Below are 21,375 nucleotides of genomic sequence, written 5' to 3'. Positions count from 1 at the left end.
AAGCAACTTCTAGATTTTTGATTAACATCACACAATAGATAACATTAACACAGACAGGTAATCATATCTTCATTTAACCTGAAACCAGGCAGCTCTAAATTATTCATCCTAGCTGAAATATATATATCCCAAGTCTTATTTATTTCACTTTGGAGTGTTTCCTTTGAAATATGAGTGTCTCTGAAACTTAGGAATTCTAAACAAGAAGGTATTGTTCATATCACATTTTGTGAATTACCCTATACCAGGAGTTGAAAAGCATGCTTTGCGGCCAACTTCAAGAAACAAAGAGTGATTTCTAACTTTTAAAGAAAGTTTTGACTCCCCCTACCAACAACAAACAAGAGTAGTTTTGTTACTTTTCTCACAGCAAATTGTTTCCATATTGAAAACAAGAGAAGTATCCTGTTACACATCTTCCTGCAGATGGGTTAAATTAAATAACAGCTGGGCCCGGCAGCGTGGCCTAGTGGCTAAAGTGCTCGCCTTGAAAGCCCCGGGATCCCATATGGGCACTGGTTCTAATGCCGGCAGCTCCACTTCCCATCCAGCTCCCTGATTGTGGCCTGGGAAAGCAGTTGAGGACGGCCCAAAGCTTTGGGACCCTGCACCAGTGTGGGATACCCAGGAGAAGTTCCTGGATCCTGGCTTCAGATCAGCATAGCATTGGCCATTGCACTCACTTGGGGAGTGAGTCATTTGACGGAAGATCTTCCTCTCTGTCTCTCCTACTTCTCTCTGTATATCTGACTTTCCAATAAATAAATAAATCTTTAAAAAAACTTAAATAACAGCTCATAGAACCTCACTGAGATACTAAGTGCACCTTAAAAGTACTAACAGGAGTCCAGCACAGTAGCCTAGTGGCTAAAGTCTTCACCTTGCATGTTCTGGGATCCCATACGGGCACTGGTTCATATTCCATATTCCAGCTGCTCCACTTCTTTTCCAGCTCACTGCCTGTGGCCTGGGAAAAGAGTAGAGGACAGCCCAAAGCCTTGGGACCCTGCACCCACATGGGAGATCCAAAATCTTCTGGCTCCTGGCTTCAGATTGGCTCAACTCCAGCTGTTGCGGCCACTTGGGGAGTGAACCAACAAATGGAAGATTATCCTTGCTGTAAACCTGGCTTTGCAATAAATATTTAAAAGAAAAAAAAAAAGATACTAACAGAAAGAGGCAGCAGTGACAAAACAGGAACAAAGCAATATGCTATCACTGAGGTTTGCAATACAGAAGATGTGAAGCATGAGTTTCTGAAACCTGGAAAATGCTGAAGTGATCAATTCCAGCAGCCAACAGAGTAATCATCATCTGACGGTCACCATTCATTGCACAAGATTTCCTCACTGTATGCATTAAAGAAATTCAAACTCTACGTTTTAGAACCAAAACAAATTACACGATAGCAAATAGTAGGTAGGTCTTGTATCATTTGTGCCGGATAACTCTGTTTAGTCATCCATAAATGTCATGTGTTGAGTGAGATAACATGATGTGCTTTTGGCATATAAGAACTCACTTTTCAAATTTTAACAAAGGAAAACAAACCTCAAACATTCCGATTTTGTTGTTTAAAAATTGTTTTCATTTTAATGATCTGAGTTAGTAGCAAACAAATATACAAAATTGTCTTTCACATTTCCATACATTGTATTATAGACCAATTAAATACTCTGGACTACAAATGCAGGTTTCTTTGTATCCTTAACTTCAATTACGTCACTTATAAATAAAAGTGATCTATAAAAAACATGCATTTGTGAACACAGATGCCAAAAGTTGTACACATAAGTTAATGCACAACCAATAGTGTACGTTGTTCATTTGTGCAGTTAATGTGTCAAGTACAACTGACACAGAAATTATCCTGGGATATTTTACTCTATCTAAAAAACATTTTTGTGAAACAATTGTAAATACAATTTAAAAACAAAACTTGTATTCAACAAATCCAATAAAACTCACAACTTACATACACATCTCAAGCAACTTTTGGGAAAGCTGCTTCACACCCCTACTGCTGTATTGGCTTTTTGAGTCTGTCTTCAAAGTCACAGGTTGGAAATAGCTGCTTCCAAGAAAATAAATAGGAATTATAGGAGGAAAACTACCCTTTAAGAAACGTGAAGGAAGATCTGAAAACAGTCCAATGAATGAATCATCTCTATATTTATTTTTTATGTTCTACAAAGTTAAATAAATTTAGAATTTTACAATTCATAACCCATTTTAAAATAAGCTATATTTTTCCCATCTTACCATTATTTGCTATTTTACAGGGAAACAGGAAATGGGTATGTTATAGTGTTGGCTTAATGTGATAATTCATAAATTATTACAAATTTCCCACTCAATGAAAGGATCAAATAAGTGGGAAATAGGTTATAATGAAAATGACAAAGGGGCCACTTCTTTAACCTCTCATCTGAACTAGTGATAAATAACATCACAAAAATGATTTTTTACATTAGATGACTTCAATTCTCTATAGGTAAGAAAATCCAATCTGTCTTAAAAATATTTCTTGGTAGTGGTAACATGTGCTTTAGTTATTTATCTCTATCTACAACCTAAACTTATTTCTACATTATAAATTTCAAGCTTCCTGGGAAGGAATGTAAATGCTAAACAGGTAGGTATTTATTTAACTTCATACAAGAAAGGACCCATGCATGGTTGTTATAGTAGTCCCATATTTATCTAAGGCCTGAGGTTGATATTTTTTGCCTATGTTGTATGGACCAATTGAGAGATGATTATGCATATATACAGCAAGGTCTCTCCAAGGCAATAGCATAGGATTTGGCCTCCCATATTATGAAAACACTTCTTTTAGCAACCAAAAGAAACACAATTGTAAACAGTTTTAAGGGTAACTGCACTTGAAAAGGAAATAGTTTTTTGTTGCAGGATACAAGATTAACATCTTTGTTTTCCATGGGACTGACATGAAGTGTGGCTACATCATCTGTGATTCAGGAAAGGAAGCTGGGGAGCAATGCAAAAATGTGGTTACAAAAAACATTCAGAAATCAATCCCTTACACTGCACTGTGGAAATGAAAGAAACCAATTCTGTCCAGAGTCAATACCATCAAAAAGAATTATGGCTGCTTTGTACACGTCTCCACCAAAAAACTCACTTCATGAATTGCTCCTGCTGTTCGTTTTCTTTGCTCCTCTTACAGAGTTGGGCTACATGAATCCAATAATTACTTTTGTTTTCAAAATAGGCTGTCCAAAATAGGTTATATAAAACATTTTACCCTTGAGAGAAACTTCATTAATGAGTACCTTTTTGTTTAATGGCAAGTACAAGTATTAAAGATTATTGCTTTTAATAAGAAAACCGTTATAAATAAGTATGTAAATTTAACTTAGATACTCATTATTCACTCAACAGTATAATGAAAATGTTTTATTCTTAAATTAAGTCCCATGTTATCTTCAATTCTTCGTCAGTTTACTGAGCTTTTAAGTGTAACAGGCCTGTTAAAATCAAGACAATACTAATATCCATATAAGCACATCATATTTGGGCACTGAGCAGTAACACTGCTTTCTTAATAGGACTTAAGGCACTAAATGGTGGTTAAAATAAACAAAGGTATGATGTTTAATAACTTCTTTAGAATCCTAAAAAAAAAGAAAGTTTAGAATGACACTGGTATATCTTTTTCACAAACAAATAAGGCATCCTGTTGGCAAACGCAAATAAAACACAAGGTCATGTTGAACCTAATACATTCACTGTCTCAGCTAAACTACTTGAAATGTTGCTAGTTATCAAACTTAGGAAAACTACCCTAGTGTGTATAAAGGTTGAAAAGGCACCAAACGGAGGACTCTGTCACTTCCAGTTCTGAGAGTTAGGAAAAAAACCATGTTTAGCACTGCATAGTCTAAATATCAATTTTAGTTTTCAAAATGCATCACGTAGTTAGATTTTTGACAATCAGTTAAGCACAGTTTAGCAAGAAATTTATTTCATGAATTAGGAAATTGCTGCAGTGTCTAATACAACCCCATTTATAAAGCTGAACTAACTATAGTACTGAATGCATATTCTGGGTAATACTGAAGAAACTGTATAAACAGATGAAATTACCTCAAGATAAAATCAAAATCCACAATAGAAATGTAACATAAAGCTAAATAAAATTTACTTAAAGTAATGAAGCGTAGTGCAGATACAGAGAACATACTTATAACCACAACATTTTCCTTGTGAAAATACAACTATTAGTAAAATAAAATGTACAATTGAATTTTTTTTTCCCAAAGGAAAAAAAACACAGTATAAACAAAAATACTTTTCTTCAAGATAGGGAAAATAGTATGTCATGGATTTTTCTTCATAATATAATTTGACACAAAGAACAGTCACAGAATTGCACCAATTCCACATCCAGTTTCCTGAACATGTAAAGAGTAAAGGAGTCCATGAAGTAGAGTGTGGTTTCTGAATTTTATATTTTAAGTTGATAATATTTTCCTAGGGGATGTTACATCACACCAGAGCTGTTTACATAATGTACAATACCTTCAGTTTGTGGCCAGACATGAAAACATATGCTTTCTGTCACGTCTCTTTTCATTCCGGTATTTAGCCAGTGCCAGGAAAAAAAAATCAAATTACTTAAGTGTTATTTCTCTAACAATTAAAAAAAATATATTTAGTGCATGCTTCATCATTTGTCAAAAATTTTTTTTCAAATATAAACCTGTTACCCAATTGTTCACAAAATAGAAAAAATCATTAGGATAAAAGTGTGGTGGGATTAAGTCCGTTTCCAAAGGACTGATTTCCTTCGCAGCACCACTGTCCCACTGCAGAGGTCACGATGAGAGCTCCATGCCGAGGTGGGCAAGCCTGCGGGAGATCACCGCTTGACATCTGATTATCTTTGACCACCCCCTCTGCCATTTCATTAGTGCTATAAAAAACACGAGATTTTTGTAGAAACGTTAGGAACATTTCTGCTGTACATGATTTAGAAGTTCTCCAAATTTTTCAAATAGGTCCTCCACCCATTTTACATTTTTCATACAAAGTTGAACAATTTCTTCCTGTCCTAAATCTTCATTTTTTTTCTGCACAGAAGAAATCTAAAATAAAGAAAATTGCCACATTAGCTTATACTGAAGCTTTTCACAGGGGCTTACATATTGTTTGTCAAAATCAAACTGAGGATTTATTCATTCATCTACAATTACTGGACCTTCTTGCCCTAATTCTATGCATGGAGAAAGACACCTTTGGCTGTAGCTGATCCCATTACCTTTGGCTCCACTGGGGTAGGTGGGAAGGCCTGAGAAAGTGCTTCAGATTTTCTCAATTCCTTCTAATTGGGTTAAGGGCCAAATGACAAATAATGTGGTAAATTCTGAACTTCAGAGTATTTGAAAAGTGATCAATCTATTTTAATAAAAAGGTGATAGTGCTACTAAATAAGCTAGTACTATCTACAGTTATTTAACCTATCTGAGGAAATTAACCCTTATATTCTGTCCACAAGTTAGTGTAATTTCTCAACAACTTAAAAATATTGAAAATTAAACTTTCATCTTGTTATGCCAAGGTACAAAAAGCCCATTTCTCTACAATTAAGTGGGATACAGCCATTCTAGTGATAAATAAGACATTAAGATCTCACAGCAGTGAACACTGTGAATTAAAGCAGTATTGTTACACGTTATGAAAACAAAATGCGATAAAGCATCATGCAGTATGTCAATGTAACTAAAGCAAGCACTAACAGCTTAAAAAGATTACCAATTATAGCTCAAGATGGGAAGACTTCAGTTAACCTCAGCTCAAAACACAGCAGAAACAATCTTCCAGTCACTACTTAACAGGAGAATATAGCAAAATACAAACACACAGAATTTACACCAATTCTCTTGAAATCATTCACAAAGACTACAAAGTCTCCTTAAAGTTCAGAAAACCGTATTTCTTTTAAAAATAAATGAGAAGAAATTACCTCATCTTTACATATCAGGTAAACGTGGTATTTATAATGATGGAGTGAATGATACAAAGAATACAACTGTATTTTCTCTGGATCAACAGCAAACTCCTACAAAAACAAAGGAGTTTATAGATACGTTTCTTAGAGCATCTGAGATAAGAATACTAATAGGCAAATAGCACATAGAAAGTCTCAATGGCAACCTTGAAAATGACTAATATGGCTAAGCAATAGTTTATAATAATATGGGTAGAGGCTTACTTAAAATAATTTAAATTTCATTGTAAGATCATTATGTCTCCTGGATATATTCACTATTTGAAAAAAACTCAAATATTGTAGAAAATTTAAATAGCAAGCATGTAAGATGACTTATGAAGAAAAAGCTTCTTACAGTCTCTCATTTCAGAGACAAATGACGCCAGCAGCACGTATTCTATTCATTCATGTTTTCTCCCAAGATATAACATATGCATTACTAACAGAATGTTTTTTGAGGGAAAAGAAACCACACTTTACATATTACCCTGCAATTTTTCTTCTTCAGCTTTTTTTTTTTTTTTTAAAAACTTACCTACAGTTTGCCTACCACTCCATGCTGTTTTATATATTTTGAATAAATGATACGAGGGCCACAATTGTCTGTGCTCCTCACTGTGACCCTAGTACTTAACAACTGTGAAGTAGAGGCATACGCTCTCATGCACCCAGGAATGTTTCTACAGAATATAGTTACTATGACACTTTGTACTTTTCTGAAAAAGTGTAACAATTTCATCTTTGAATATTGATTAATAAAATACCAACTGTATTGACTTAACCAATATTGACTATTTTAAAAAATATTTATTTATTTTTATTGGAAAAGCAGATATAGAGAAGGAGAGAGAAGATCTTCCATCTGCTGATTTATTGTCCAAGTGATCGAATGGCCAGAGCTGAGCCGATCTGAAGCCAGCTACCAGGGACTTCCTTTGGGTCTTCCATGAGGGTACAAAGTCCCAAGGCTTTGGGCCGTCCTAGACTGCTTTCCCAGGCAGATAGATGGGAAGTAGAGCAGCAAGGATATGAACTGGCTCTCATATGGGATCCTGGGCATGCAAGGTGAGGATTTAGCTACTAGGCTATTGGGCTGGGCCACCAATATTGACTATTCTTACACAAAATTGTGTACCCATTTGTATGCATGTATGTGTACCCAATGACAAAACTACATAGAGATATTTAGCCACTCCATATTATATTGCAACTTCAAAACAACATGTTGTACAAGATAAAACACACATAAATTTTATGTCTCAATTATAAACAAATGTGGGGTGATTTTTTTTCCCTGATAAGCCTATCCTTAAAAATCTGAGTGTTACTGCAGTAACAGTGAGTCCCTAGGCCTCCTGTCCAAAGACTCCACACTTAGTAGGTGTGACTTATTTAACAGCAGTCAAAATTTGCAGATGTTAATGCTTATGGTAGGAAGTGTATTAATAACTGGTAAAGATATACTTACATTAAGCAATTTATACTTACTTGGGCAGATTTACTGGATGTTTTAGAGGTCCTTAAAGTTTTCTTATTATAAGCTTTGCCATTCATTTTGATTTTAGAAATAGCAGATCCTCCACTTTTTGCTTTAGAGTCTCGAGTAATTATTGTTAGTTCAGGAAAACTTTCCAAAGCATTCTTTAAAACAGTGAAACAAAATAATTGACATCAGAAGAAAACTAACCTGAACTATTTCCAGCTATTTATAATTTATATGTACGCATACACCTGTCTGTGGCAAAACTGACAGAATGTGGTAAATATATCCATGTATATATATAGTGTCTGTGTGTGTGGCTAACGTGATGGAAGGGGGTTGGTTCAACTTTGCAGTTACCCCATCAGATGTGAAATTCATTTCTTCACACCTGCAATCTAGGCGAACCTTGTGACCTGCTTGTTTGAGTAACAAAGCACTCTACTGAGTCCCCTGAGCAAGGAAGAGTTCTTTCTAGTAATGCCCTCTGGTTCCAAGGTAGGGGAAAGAGAGCCCTGTAAGTAGCTTCAGTACTACTGAGATCTGTTCTAAAGAGGTCCACAGGAAAACAAGGGGCGTTGTAGTGTTTCTCTTACATTTTCTGACTACAGTGGAAGCATGCAAGACCCTAAAACAGTTTGATGACTTTTCAGACCATGATGACAGGTTCTGATGACCATTGATTGATTATACAGTGGCCATGTGGCAAAACCATGGCAAAACCAATTGCAGTGGGGATAAAGGAGAAATTGGGATTTTTCCAAATGAGCACAACACATTAAAGAGCATCATAATCATCATCAAGGCTTCAGGAGGGATGGGTGCTCTAGTGCAGCGGACTGAGCATCTGCCTAGGACACCTGCATCCCGTACTGGAAGTACTGTGCTGCAGCTTCCTGTTAATGTACCTAGGGACACGGTGGGTGATGCTCTGAGTCCTCGGGTCCCTGCCACATGTAGAGGAGACCCAGATGGAGTACTTGGCTTAGCTTCAGCTTAGCGACATCGCAGCCTCTGCAGACATTTATACAGTAAACTAGAAGATGGAAGTTCTGTCACTCTGCCTTCCAAATAAATAAATAAATAAATACATTTTAAGAAAAACAACCACAAAAAAGAAACCAAAACATGGCTTTAGAATTCACTCTTCAAATTACTAATATCATAATGGAAAGTAGTTTTAATTATTTCTAAGGAATTCAAAATCTTAATCTACCTCTAATAATATTTGGCATTGAATTTGATTTTGGTTTGAAGTGGCTTTACATAAAAGTTATGATATTAATAATTTAATTACAAACTAACAAGTCTTGCTTTTCTCCTATGAAAATAGTATAAAAATTAACTTTTTAGCTGCTCATTACACACCACTGCATAAGTTATAAACATTTATGGAACTGATTATATTCCAACTGATTTTATTATGAAAGCACTTTGAAAAGTGCACATAAAAGAATGAAGAGTTCATTCTTGTGCAAAATTGATTTTTCATGCATAGTTTCTTCATAATGTGCATTTTCCTTGAACTTTTAAAACATTTTTATTTTATTTATTTGATGGTGATTATCAGGTTGACCAGGGTGGGAAGGATTAAGGATCAGGGCAAAATGGGTGAGATCATTCTTTCCTAATTCTCCATTTCTTCTTGTCTCTGGGGGAAGGGGAGAGATTAAGGCGGAAGCCACATCCAGCCTCCCAAATGTCCTAGTACCCAGGGATGAGGAATGGCCTCCATGTCTACCCGGGGTCCCACTATAGTGTATGTCCTTGAACATTTTGGAAGATCCCCATCACAAGTTGCTAGAAACAGGTTTCACACCGATAAAATAACTAGCCCAAATTGGTCATTTCTAATATGTAGTAAATCTTTTAGAATACTGTATTTGAAGGCAAGAGTTGAGTGAGAACATATTGGCCTATGAATAATCTCAACCTGAAGCTTCTCACCAGCTTCTGACCTCCCTTCCCTGCAAATGCAGGGCAGTGAAGAAAATTAAGAATACTTGAGAAAGTTCACAAAAGAATGTAATTTTTAAGAATTCTATTTTTGAGGTTGAATTTATGATGGAGCAAGTGAGACCATTGCCTATGGTCTTGGCATCCCAATGGATGCTATTTAAAGTCCTACTGCTCAATTCCCATTTCAGCTCCCTGCTAATGGCCAGGGAAAGCAGGGGAATGTGGCCAGAGTACATGGGTCCCTGCTAACGTTAAGAGACTTGGTGAATCTCCTGGTTCCTGGTTTCATCCTATCTCAGGCCTGGCTGTCACAGCCCGCTGGGAAGTGAAACAGAGGATGGAAAATCTCTGTCTCTCCTTCTCTGTAATGTTTTCAGATAAACAAAAAAATCTTTTTTTTTAAAAAAAAGATTTATTTATTTTTATTACAAAGTCAGATGTATAGAGAGGAGGAGAGATAGAGGGGAAGATCTTCCGTCCAATGATTTACTCCCCAAGTGAGCACAACAGCTGGTGCTGTACTGATCTGAAGCCAGGAGACAGGATCTTCTTTCCAGGTCTCCCACATGGGTGCAGGGTCCCAAAGCATCAGGCTGTTCTGGACTGCTTTCCCAGGCTACAAGTAGAAGCTGGACGAGAAGTGGAGTTGGTGGGATTAGAACCGGAGCGCATATGGAATCCCAGCACATACAAGGCAAGGACTATAGCTGATAGGCCACGCCGACTGGCCCAAACAAATCAATCTTTTAAAGAAAGAATGTGCCTTGTTAACGAACTTTATGAAGACTTCTCGGGCCTGGCGGCGTGGCCTAGCGGCTAAAGTCCTCGTCTTGAATGCCCCGGGATCCCATATGGGCACCGGTTCTAATCCCAGCAACTCTACTTCCCATCCAGCTCCCTGCTTGTGGCCTAGGAAATCAGTCGAGGACAGCCCAAAGTCTTGGGACCCTGCACCCGCGTGGGAGACCCGGAATAAGCTCCTGGATCCTGGCTTCGGATCGGCATAGCATCGGCCGTTGCGCTCACTTGGGGAGTGAATCATCGGATGGAAGATTTTCCTCTTTGTCTTTCCTCTCTGTATATCCGCCTTTTCAATAAAAATAAAGCAAATCTTTTAAAAAAAATTTAAAAAGCTTTATTTATTTTTATTACAAAGTCAGATGTATAGAGAGGAGGAGAGATAGAGAGGAAGATCTTCCGTCCGATGATTCACTCCCCAAGGGAGCGCAATGGCCAGTGCTGTGCCAATCTGGAGCCAGGAGCCAGGAGCTTCCTCCAGGTCTCCCAAGGTGCAGGGTCCCAAAGCATAGGGTGGTCCTGGACTGCTTTCCCAGGCTACAAGCAGGGAGCTGGATGGAAAGTAGAGCTGCCGGGATTAGAACCAGCGCCCATATGGAATCCCAGCGCGTACAAGGCAAGGACTATAGCCGATAGGCCACGCCGACTGGCCCAAACAAATCAATCTTTTAAAGAAAGAATGTGCCTTGTTAACGAACTTTATGAAAACTTCTCAGGCCCAGCGGCGTGGCCTAGCAGCTAAAGTCCTCGTCTTGAATGCCCCGGGATCCCATATGGGCACCGGTTCTAATCCCAGCAGCTCCACTTCCCATCCAGCTCCCTGCTTGTGGCCTGGGAAAGCAGTCCAGGACAGCCCGATGCTTTGGGACCCTGCACCCCTGTGTGGGATACCCGGAAGTAGTTCCTGGATCCTGGCTTCAGATAGCATAGCATCGGCAGTTGCGGTTACTTGGCGAGTGAATCATTGGACGGGAGATCTTCCTCTGTCACTCCTACTCCTCTCTGTATATCTGACTTTCCAATAAATAAATAAATCTCTAAAAAAAAAAAAAAAGACTTCTCATACATTAATGCTATAGCAGCTTAAGAGTCATTCAAGTTTGAATTCAATATCAAAACTTAAATTTTTACTTCCTTATAGGGAAAGCATTCATTTTTATGTGGAATTTACAAAATAGGATGTGAAAACGTATATAAATATTGTTACCATCAACAGGAAATGCTTCTAAAGTAGATATGATAATCAAATGGATTCTAAATATTGTGATGAAAAACTCTGAAAAACTGCTTTCACAATTTTTTTGAGTTTAGACTATTTTATTTTGGATTTTGGATGACACAAAATCTTATTTCCATTTCCAAGATGACATAACGTGTAGATAGCCTATCATTATATGAAAATCAGTTTTTTTCCCTCAGGTACTGATAAATCAGGTAAGTACAGAGAATTTCATAACTAAGAACAGGCTAATTATTTTTAAAATTAAATTTATTTATTTAAAGTTTAAGAGATAATATTTGAGTATAATTTAAGGGAAGTATCTGCAAAGAACAACTGGAATTTACTTATTTGTTTATTTTCAAATTATTAATTTGAAAAGGCAGAGAGTACTCCCAAGCCTGAAATAGCTGGGACTAGGCCAGGTCAAAGTTAAGAGACTAGAACTCAATCCAGTTCCCCTACATAATGGCTCGGACTAAACCATCACCTACTACCCTCAGGAGGCATATTAGCAGGGAGCTCAACCAGGAGCAGAGGCTGGCACTCTGATGGGCTACTGTCTTTTAAGGTTATTGCCAATACTGTAGTATAGAACTACCACCTGTGGGGCTGGCATTCCATGTGGGTGCCTGTATATACACTGGCCGCTTCACTTTCAAATCAGCTCCCCTAATGACCTGGGAAAGCAGTAAAGGATGACGCATGTGTTTGGGCCACTGCCCTCCACATGGGAGACTCATTAAGTTTCCTGGTTCCTGGCTTTGGTCTGGCCCAGCTCTGGTCATTGCAGCTATCTGTAAATTAAACCAATGGATGGAAGATCGATCTCTCTTTATAACTTAGACATTCAAACAGATAAATGACTCTATAAAAATACATATGTGTGTGTGTGTGTGTGTGTGTGTATCTGAGTGGTAGGATTGTGTATGTGTCTGTGTGTGAGACAGAAAGGATCTTCCATCTACTGATTCACTTGGCAAATTGCTACAAAGAATAGGGCTGGGCCAGTTAGAAGCCAAGAGCCTGGAACTCCATCCAGGTCTCCCATATTGTTGATAGTCACCCAAATACTTAGGGCATCTTCCATTCCCTTTCCAGGCACATTACCAGGGAACTGGACTGGAAGGGGAGTAGCCAGGACTCAAGTAAGTCGCACTTATGGGATACTGGCATTGCAGGCAGCATGGTAACCCAGCATGCCACAAGTTGGCCCAGGATGTGGGAATCTTAACAGATGTTTTAACTTAGTCCAAATGCCCACCCTTGGAAGTTATTTTATACAAGAATACCACATGGTTAACACTCGAAAGACAAATAAGTGGACTCATGATGAACAAAGAGCCAGATTTTTGTCAGGTGAACAATTCTGCATTTGTGAGAATGGCTATTATATATTTCCTAGTATACTTGGGACTACAAATGCCACTATAAGTTTTATTAACAAGTCACCTAAACGAAATACCTTGAAGGGCTGATCCAAATGAAGATTCAAAAGAAGTCTCTTCCGGTTATCGTTCAGCATGCCATCTATTTTTTTCATATGAGGTAAAAGTAGTTCATCTGAAACCATATTATAATTTAACAAGATAAATAAGAGCATTTATAGCATTCATATATTACAAGACATTAGAATGACTAGCTTACATAAAATAATGGATGCAAAAAAATGAACAAAAGCTTTCTCGAACTAAGCTGAAAAGTGGTAAGGAAGAATGAGGTAGCTTAAGCAGGATGATTGGACATGCGCTAGGCTAAACTAAAAAGTAATGGGTACTGGCTACGATACAACTGTGTTTTAACTAAACAAGAACATTAGATGGCAGCTGTATGACTAGCAGTCAAGCCGTCAGATTTACCTTTCTGGACAACCTCAAGAACAATAATGTCACAATATTCAAATTGGCCTCAAATTATAAAATTCTAAAAAAGAATGAGTACGACCAAAGGATATTCTTAATTCACTGTAACTTGAAGCAAAGAAAAAGTAGAGGAAGAAAATTAATGAAAATATAATGTCAAAAATATGAGTCAAATAGTCATTCTAGAGAAAGAGAGAATAAATATTTAACAAAGATTTCTATTCAAACTTTTTGGTCATTATTCTATTTCTTACTAATGTAGAATTCTACATTAAAATACTTTTCAATGACCTTTATAAAAACATGTATATAAATTTCAAAAATCTAGGATACAAACTACATAGCTGAATATAATAAATGTTCACATAACTGAAATACATAAATATAAGCAAAGTAAGCTGGGAAAGGACACCCATTCTAATTGAATAAAAAGGAGCAACGCTTTTTAATATTGCTGAGCCACACATGACAGTCTACTCAAATAATACATTTTCATATTACAAAACAAACTTTAAACATTTGTGAATTATTTTGAAATGTAACCACCTAAATGTGTCTCATTTCTATTAAATGGGAAAAAAATCAGAAAACACTGATAAGAAATGACAAAGAAAAATCCTTCAAACTAAAACTATTCAGAAATAACTTACAAATATGTATATATTTTTATACAAAGAGTTTTCATTGTCAGGGAAAACAACTACTAACCAAAGTGTTGACCTGGGGCATTAACTAGATTGATCTTTGATTTGTAACATATTCTATAACTTGGAAGAAACACATCTAATCTGTTTGTGAACCTCAGTCTACAAAATAAATGTTTTAGCTACGTTATATCCCAAGTGCTGGTAAGTTCCACATGATACATAGTTAACTGTCTTTGACTACACAGTAAGAAAAACACTGGATTAGAAATTAGAAAACCTTGGCAATTAGATCTATGAATTGCCAGATATCAATTTGACCCTATTTTGCTATAAGGAAAAATTATGAAAGTAATATTAATAGGCATGGCTCAATGTATGTATTATTTTAACATTATTAACTATAAAATAATTTCTCCACAATATTACTTTTTACTAAAAAAAAGTATATAATCTTAATATTGTTATCTCATCCATTTTTGCAATTATTGGAAAAGAGAATATATTGACATACAGACCTTCCATGTAATTCATATTTAGTAAAATACTATGAGGATGATATAGATTGTAGAACTGAAAGAAAATGGCAAATAGTTACATAATTTTCTCTAGAGAAGAAAGCCATAAAAAGATATTCAATACAAAGATGCTCAAATATTTAGAAAATGTATGACAAAACATATGACTATTTTCTAGAATCAGACCGTTGGGAAATTAATGGATTGTTTACAGGTATATTTTATACAAAAATGTGTAACTGGCAAGGATTAGAAAACTTAGAAAATGCTGAAGTGCTATTAGGCAGACTGTACCATTGCTCTTCTCTAAGGCTTGCATCGTGTCAGGATCCAAGGCAATGCTGACAAGCAATTCCATGTAACTTTTAAAGGTTTCCTTCATTGCTCTTGTGTTCAAAAACCGAGTGACAAAGGGAGCTGGTGGATCAAATTCTGGGAGAGAGAAGAAATGAAAATTAAATTTTCCTTATTGACAACTTAAAAAAAACTTCATTACAAGAGGCTACAAACAGATGAAAAATGATTTCATGCTTTTTATCTGAACAAGAACAAAAACCCTAAAAAACAAACCCTAGGACAGATTCTCATAGCGCTTTGCACATCAGCATGACTGAAGAGCTTTCCACAATGAGGTACTAGATTTCTGTACTCAATGAGTCAGATAGTGACAGATGGACAACAGTCGTGAAGAAACTTAAAATAAAAACTTATAGAGACTGGGATTGTGGTATAAGCTAAGACGCCGGAGTCACACACGAGCACTGGTGAGTCCTGGCTGCCCCCTGGACGTCAGCAGGGAATGATCCAAACACTTGGGACGTACACCCATGAGGGAGACGTGCATGGAACTCCAGTCTCCTGGTTTCAACCTCACTCAGCTCTCACCCATTGAGGCCATTCGAGGAGTGAAGCAGCTGATGGAAATTCTATCTCTATCTCTACTAATTTCTTTGACTTTCCTTCTGAAATTCTGCCTTTCAAATAAGCAAATAAATCTTTTTTAAAAAAGTTAAATGTTAAAAAGGCTTCTTGGGTGACTCTGAGCCCCAGCCAGCCCAGCACTGGAGATGCAGGCTAGACAGCTACATACTTCTCTTCCCTTAATCTGTATCGTGGATAGGTCATAATACACTGCTTGGATGGTTTTTCTCTGCAGAAACAATAAAGAAACCACAAGACATCCAATGTACAGAGAGCAAGAGAGACAGAGAGGAAGATCTCTCCGCTGAATCGCTCCCCAAGCAGCCGCCAAGGGCCAGAACTGCAGCGATCCAGTCAGGAGCATCTTCCAGGTCTCCCACGTGTGTGCAGGGTCCCAAGGCTTTGGGCTGTCCTCAACTGCTTTCCCAGGCCACAACAGGGAGTTGGATTGGAAGTGGGGCCGCGGGGATTAGAACCAGCACCCACATGGGATCCCAGCACGTTCAAGGAGAAGACTTTAGCCACTAGGCTACCATACTGGAACCTATCTATGGCATATTTTCAAATGGAAAACTATCTCATTAACAGAGGAAATTTCAAGAATTAGAGGAGGCTACATTTGGTGTACTCAATCAGTGGATGAAAGGCCTCTGTCCCTCCATCTTTCAAATAACAAGAATTTCTCAAGAAAAAAAATCTACAAGATTGGAAGTTTATCCAAAAGCAGTCAAAATTTAGCCTAATGGGGAAGACTCCTGCATCTATTAGTGTGCAAGACTCAACATACAGCTTTGGCTCCTGAGTCCAGCTTCCTGCCAACAGTAGACCCTGGTAGGGGCCCAGCGCTATGACATAGCAGGTTAGGTCCCTGTCTGGAGCACCTGCATGAACGTGAGAGACCTGTAAGAACTGGCTTCAGATCAGCCCAGCTACAATAGCCATTTGGGGAGTGAATGAGCAGATGAAAGATATTTCTGTCTCTCCTGTTTTAATTATAATTATGCCTTCAGAGGAAAAAAACAAAAACAAAAACAAAAACAAAACAAGGAGACCCCAGGGCAGCACTGATGGACGGTTCAAATCATTTGGTTCCTGCCACCCAATGGGAGACCTGGATAGCTTTCACCCTGGGTGTTGTATAGGGGTATAGGAATTTGAGGAGCAAAACAGTCTGGATGGGAGCTCCCACTTTATACACCTACCTCTCAAAAAAGAACATCCTTAGTAGTAATAGTATTTATGCATTCACAGAACTATTGTAACACTGCTAAGTTATAGCTGTATAGTGTAGAATCCTTGGAATGATCTTGGATGTCTCCAATCCAAGTACTACCAGGCCCGACCCTGCTTAGCTTCCAATATTACACAAGATGAGGAGCATCTGGGGTGGTATGGCTGTAGACATGATCTTTGATGTCAAGATATTCATATTGGAGTCGGCGGTGTGGCCTAGTGGCTAAAGTCCTCGCCTTGAACGCCCTGGGATCCCATATGGGCACCGGTTCTAATCCCAGCAGCTCCACTTCCCATCCAGCTCCCTGCTTGTGGCCTGGGAAAGCAGTTGAGGATGGCCCAAAGCTTTGGGACCCTGCACCAGTGTGGAATACCCTTTAGTTCCTGGATCCTGGCTTCAGATCAGCATAGCATCAGCTGTTGCGCTCACCTGGGGAGTGAATCATCGGACAGATCTTCCTCTCTGCCTCTCCTCCTCCTCTCTGTATATCTGACTTTCCAATAAATAAATCTTTTTTTTTTTTAAAAAGGAGGGTATTCATATTGTTAACATGCTATGTATCATTTTCTATATGGATATTTGTAAAAGGAATATTAGATAAAATTACTGATGCCTCAGTTGGTATGAAGCCACTGAAACAAAATTGCATAACTATAGGTACATACTGCTATGCCTGTCATATCACTGGCATGCATTTGTAAAAAAGGCCATTTTCACTGCAGAATGCTTTGTTCAGCCATGAGGTGCAGCATCTGATGCACCTTGGGGTACATGCATCTCCTATCAGAGTGCCTAGATTCAAACCCTGTTGCCACTTTCAACTTGTTTTCTACTGACGCACGTCCTGGAAGGTACCAGACACCGAGGCACAGCAAGGTTCCAGGTTCCTGACATGGGAGATCTGGATTGTTCAGACTCCTGGCAGTAGCCCGGCTCAGCCCGTCATTGTGGGCATCAAGGGCATGGAAACACACTTTTGGTTTCTCTTGCAAATAAATATATAAGTAAATGAAAAAATAGACCTTGATGAGGCAGCAAAATTATTTCCATTAATATACTTTTTTTTTAAATTGGAAAGTCAGATATAGAGAGGAGAGACAGAGAGGAAGATCTTCCATCCAAGGATTCACTCCCCAAGTGAGCACAACGGCCAATGCTATGCCGATCCGAAGCCAGGAGCCAGGAACTTCTTCCAGGTATCCCACAGGGGTGCAGGGTCCAAAGGGGGTTTGGGCCGTCATCGACTGCTTTTCCAGGCCACAAGCAGGGAGCTGGATGGGAAGTGGAGCTGCTGGGATTAGAACCGGTGCCCATATGGGATCCCGGGGCGTTCAAGGCGAGCACGTTAGCTGCTAGGCCACACCACCGGGCCCCATTAATATACTTTTAAAAAGTTTCTAAATAGTTGGGTCTCTGCAGAAACCCAACCACATGAACCATCACAACTGACTGCCAAGATCTGCACTGGCTCAGGAAGCTGGAGCCAAGAGTTATAGCCAGGAATTACACCCACCTACCCTAACCTGGGATTGAAGTGTCAAGTGCTAAGCTGAACACCCAATCTACATCTCTACTTTCGGGATATCTTTTTTTTGTGTGCAGTACAAACGGGCTAATTATCACCAAGAAAACTTAGTTACAAGTTGAAAAATGGACCTTTTAATTTTTTATTGAGATTTATTTTATCTTTATTTGCAAGATAGCCAGACAAAAGGAGAAACAAGTTTTACATCTGCTGGTTCACTCCCCAAATCGCCTCAATGGCTGTAGCTGCACCGAACCAAAGCCAAGACTCAGGAGCTTCTACCAGGTGTCCCATGTGGGTGCAGGGTCCCAAGGCTTTGGGACTTGAGCCATTCTCTGCTCAACTTAGCAGGCCACTAGTAGGGAGTGGAGCAGCCAGGACCATGATAGAGGCACCATGATACAGGCTGTAGTTTAGCCTACTATGCCGATACCAGAGTAATATCTTTTTTATTTTAAAGAATGACTTACAAATACACTATATTTAGATTTGGGTGTTTTCCAAATGTTTTCTTAAAACGATTGAAGTGAACCTGTCTACTAGCAATATTTATCATTACTGATAAAATCTGAGGTTTCAAATAAAAAATTAGAACTCTGGAAAGTGTTACACACTTTCCCTACCCCAAGAGCCTGAAAAAATTGAATGATAAGATCCATAAGAAACTCCTGGCTGTGGATCGGCTCATCCCCAAGAGCCGATGAATGATGAGATTAGAGTGGCATTAATGTCATCCTTTAACACTGCATAGTGAAATACAACACCTGAGCTAAGAGGTATAAACTCTTAAGACCCTTCAAAGAAAGTAGATAAATGTTCATAATCTTGGGTTTGGTAATGGATTCTGTGACAAAAATAAACAAAAAATAAAAGCATAAGCAAATTAAGGGGAAAAAACTGGCCTTAATTATAACTTAAAACTTTTATCCATCAAAGGAAATGAAGAAAGTGCAGGGGTGTAGTAAGTTAATTCACCACCTGCAGTGCTGGTATCCCTTTTGTGCACAGGGTGCTTGTCCCTACTGCTCTTTCAGTCCAGTTGCTGATGGCCTGGGAAGGCAGCAGAAGGTAGCCCAAGGCCTTGAACCCCTGAATCCACATAGGATCCACAAGAAGCTCCTGGCTGTGGATCGGCTCAGCTCCGGCCAATGTGGCCATTTGGAGAGCAAACCAGTGGATGGAAGATCTATCTCATCTTCTCTGTAACTTTGATCCTCAAATTAAAAAAAAAAAATTAATAAATCTTTACAAAACATTCTTTAATCACTTGAGAAGCAATACTCTTTATTCTTCCCTTCCCCAACTATATACCTATACAAAACTTGTTTTTAATGTTTTAGCCAAAATAACATTCAAAAACAAATTTAGAAGGAGATGCCACTTATCTCACAAATACTGTAGTTTTAGAAGATTTAATTATCTAAAAACTAATAGTTTCATTTTAAATGTATTTTTTTTAATTTGCCTTGTTAGTTTAGTAAATAATCAAATTTAGCCCATATAAAGATTTGGAATCTGAATGAAGTTGTAGGAATAGAAACACAAAATATGAACACTAGGAGCCTATAAATCTTTATTCATCAGCAATAATGCTTTATAAAAAGCATGAAATATATGTCTTTAAGTACTAATGACACTTAGTAGCAACTCAAGTCACCAAGGGGAGGAAAAATTTTTTTTTGAGGAAAGCAGTGTATATATAGAACCAAAATGCCTCTATTCTGTAAGCAGTATGCAGGACTATTAACTGCAAACATTATATATACAGCCTTTAATCTATGCCTTAAAGAAACAAATTGCCACATAAAATCTGGTGTGTACACCTTAAAATTTTTATTTATTTGAAAGAAACGAGATAGAGACAGAGACTCCCCCATCTGCTGGTCTATTCCACAAAGGCTGATGTGGGACCAGACCCAAGCTGGGAACTTACAATTCAATCAAGGTTTCTCACATGTATGCCAGAGACCCAACTACCTGTAACATTACCTCTTGCCCATCAGGGCACACCACAGCAGGAAGCCGGAATCATGAGCAGAGCCAGGACTTGAACCCAGGCCCTCCAATAGGAGCTGCTGGAATCTTAACCATTTGACAAACGTGTACACTTTTGAAAATGTATTTGAAAGGCTGAGAGAGATCCTCTAACTACTGGTTTACTCTCCAAACGCCAGTAACAACCAGCAGTGAGGGTGAACAAAGCTGGGAGCTAGGAACTCAATCAGGATTGGCCATGAAAGGGGAAAGCACCCTAGCAGTGGAGTCATTACTTATTGCCTCCTGGCTATGCAATGGCAGGTTAAAGTGGAAGTGGAGGCAGGATTCAAACCCAGGCACTACAATGTAGGATGTGGGCCTGATGTGTCAAACACCTGCGCTGATATGTACATTTCAAGACAACCATCCCAAGCAGTTTTTGAAAGTCATGCATTCACAGTAGTCTTATCACTGAATTACTTCTGTTATGTTTTTAATCAAGTAACCTGTAAAACCATCCTGGACATTCACTTCACTCATTTCCCAAATATTTAACCATTTATGTTCTGCCAAGGTGCCACCCTATTTGTTCCCTTCTTCCATCCTTGTTATGACTCAAGCCTGTATTGTATCTTGTAATCCAAGATCAAATGTCAAGAGTTGTCCTTTTATTTAAATTCTTGCAAAGGTTCTCTATTGCTCATGGGTCACAAGCTGTTTTGCCTAGGCTTGGCAGACATGAGACCCTCTGATCCCATCTTTTTTGTTTTTTTGATCTTCAACTTAATGCTCCATAATAATAAAGCTCAGCTAACAAGCTTCTAAAAAAATAATATGGTAATTATTTCAGAATGTGCTTGTCACATAATTTCTGTAGTAATTATCAGATGTTTCACTGTAGTGGGAAAACTATATGGAAAGATGTAACTGGATTTATGAGGTTATGTCTCAAAAACTTTATTTACAAAAACAAAGTGTGGGTCAGACTTTGTCCCCAGGTTAGTCAAATTCTGAAGTAGCTGATTATTGAATTGACAGAAACTTACTGCATGTACCACACATTTTGCTTTGATGGCTAATAGAGTATGGTGTAGTCTTGTATTTAATAATATCCCTTCTAACTTTTAATACACTAAATATCAATAGATATATAAGCGCTTTTTAGACTACTGATCAGCTTAAGGTCAGAAAAATGTGACAAGTATTGCAACCTTCTCATTTT

At 38.1% G+C, this 21,375-nt stretch overlaps 1 protein-coding gene and 1 long non-coding RNA gene across 3 annotated transcripts in view; both read right to left on the bottom strand.

The window, feature by feature from the left end:
- Positions 1 to 1,570: 1,570 nt before the first annotated feature.
- The window catches only part of QSER1 (glutamine and serine rich 1), a 40,533-nt gene continuing 20,728 nt past the window's right edge, over positions 1,571 to 21,375 (bottom strand). For both annotated transcript variants that reach the window (XM_040980059.1, XM_040980060.1), the window contains exons 8-12: positions 14,791 to 14,928; positions 12,938 to 13,035; positions 7,505 to 7,657; positions 5,990 to 6,085; positions 1,571 to 5,111 (exon numbers count right to left, since the gene is read on the bottom strand). In XM_040980059.1, the coding sequence (XP_040835993.1) occupies positions 4,971 to 5,111; positions 5,990 to 6,085; positions 7,505 to 7,657; positions 12,938 to 13,035; positions 14,791 to 14,928 (626 nt within the window). In that variant the 3' untranslated portion in view covers positions 1,571 to 4,970. The remainder of the gene's footprint in view (positions 5,112 to 5,989; positions 6,086 to 7,504; positions 7,658 to 12,937; positions 13,036 to 14,790; positions 14,929 to 21,375) is intronic.
- LOC121156404 lies at positions 7,773 to 11,322 on the bottom strand. The gene is made up of 3 exons (XR_005883861.1): positions 11,311 to 11,322; positions 9,577 to 9,582; positions 7,773 to 8,097 (listed from the first exon to the last, which is right to left on the bottom strand). It is a non-coding gene; the product is annotated as an uncharacterized LOC121156404 (long non-coding RNA).

The sequence above is a fragment of the Ochotona curzoniae genome, unplaced genomic scaffold (assembly GCF_017591425.1).
Source record: "Ochotona curzoniae isolate NIBS_2020 unplaced genomic scaffold, NIBS_Ocur_1.0 contig_3432, whole genome shotgun sequence".
Classification (NCBI taxonomy): domain Eukaryota; kingdom Metazoa; phylum Chordata; class Mammalia; order Lagomorpha; family Ochotonidae; genus Ochotona; species Ochotona curzoniae.
Note: the sequence above shows the minus strand (reverse complement) of the source record. Positions and strands in the feature narration are given on the sequence as shown.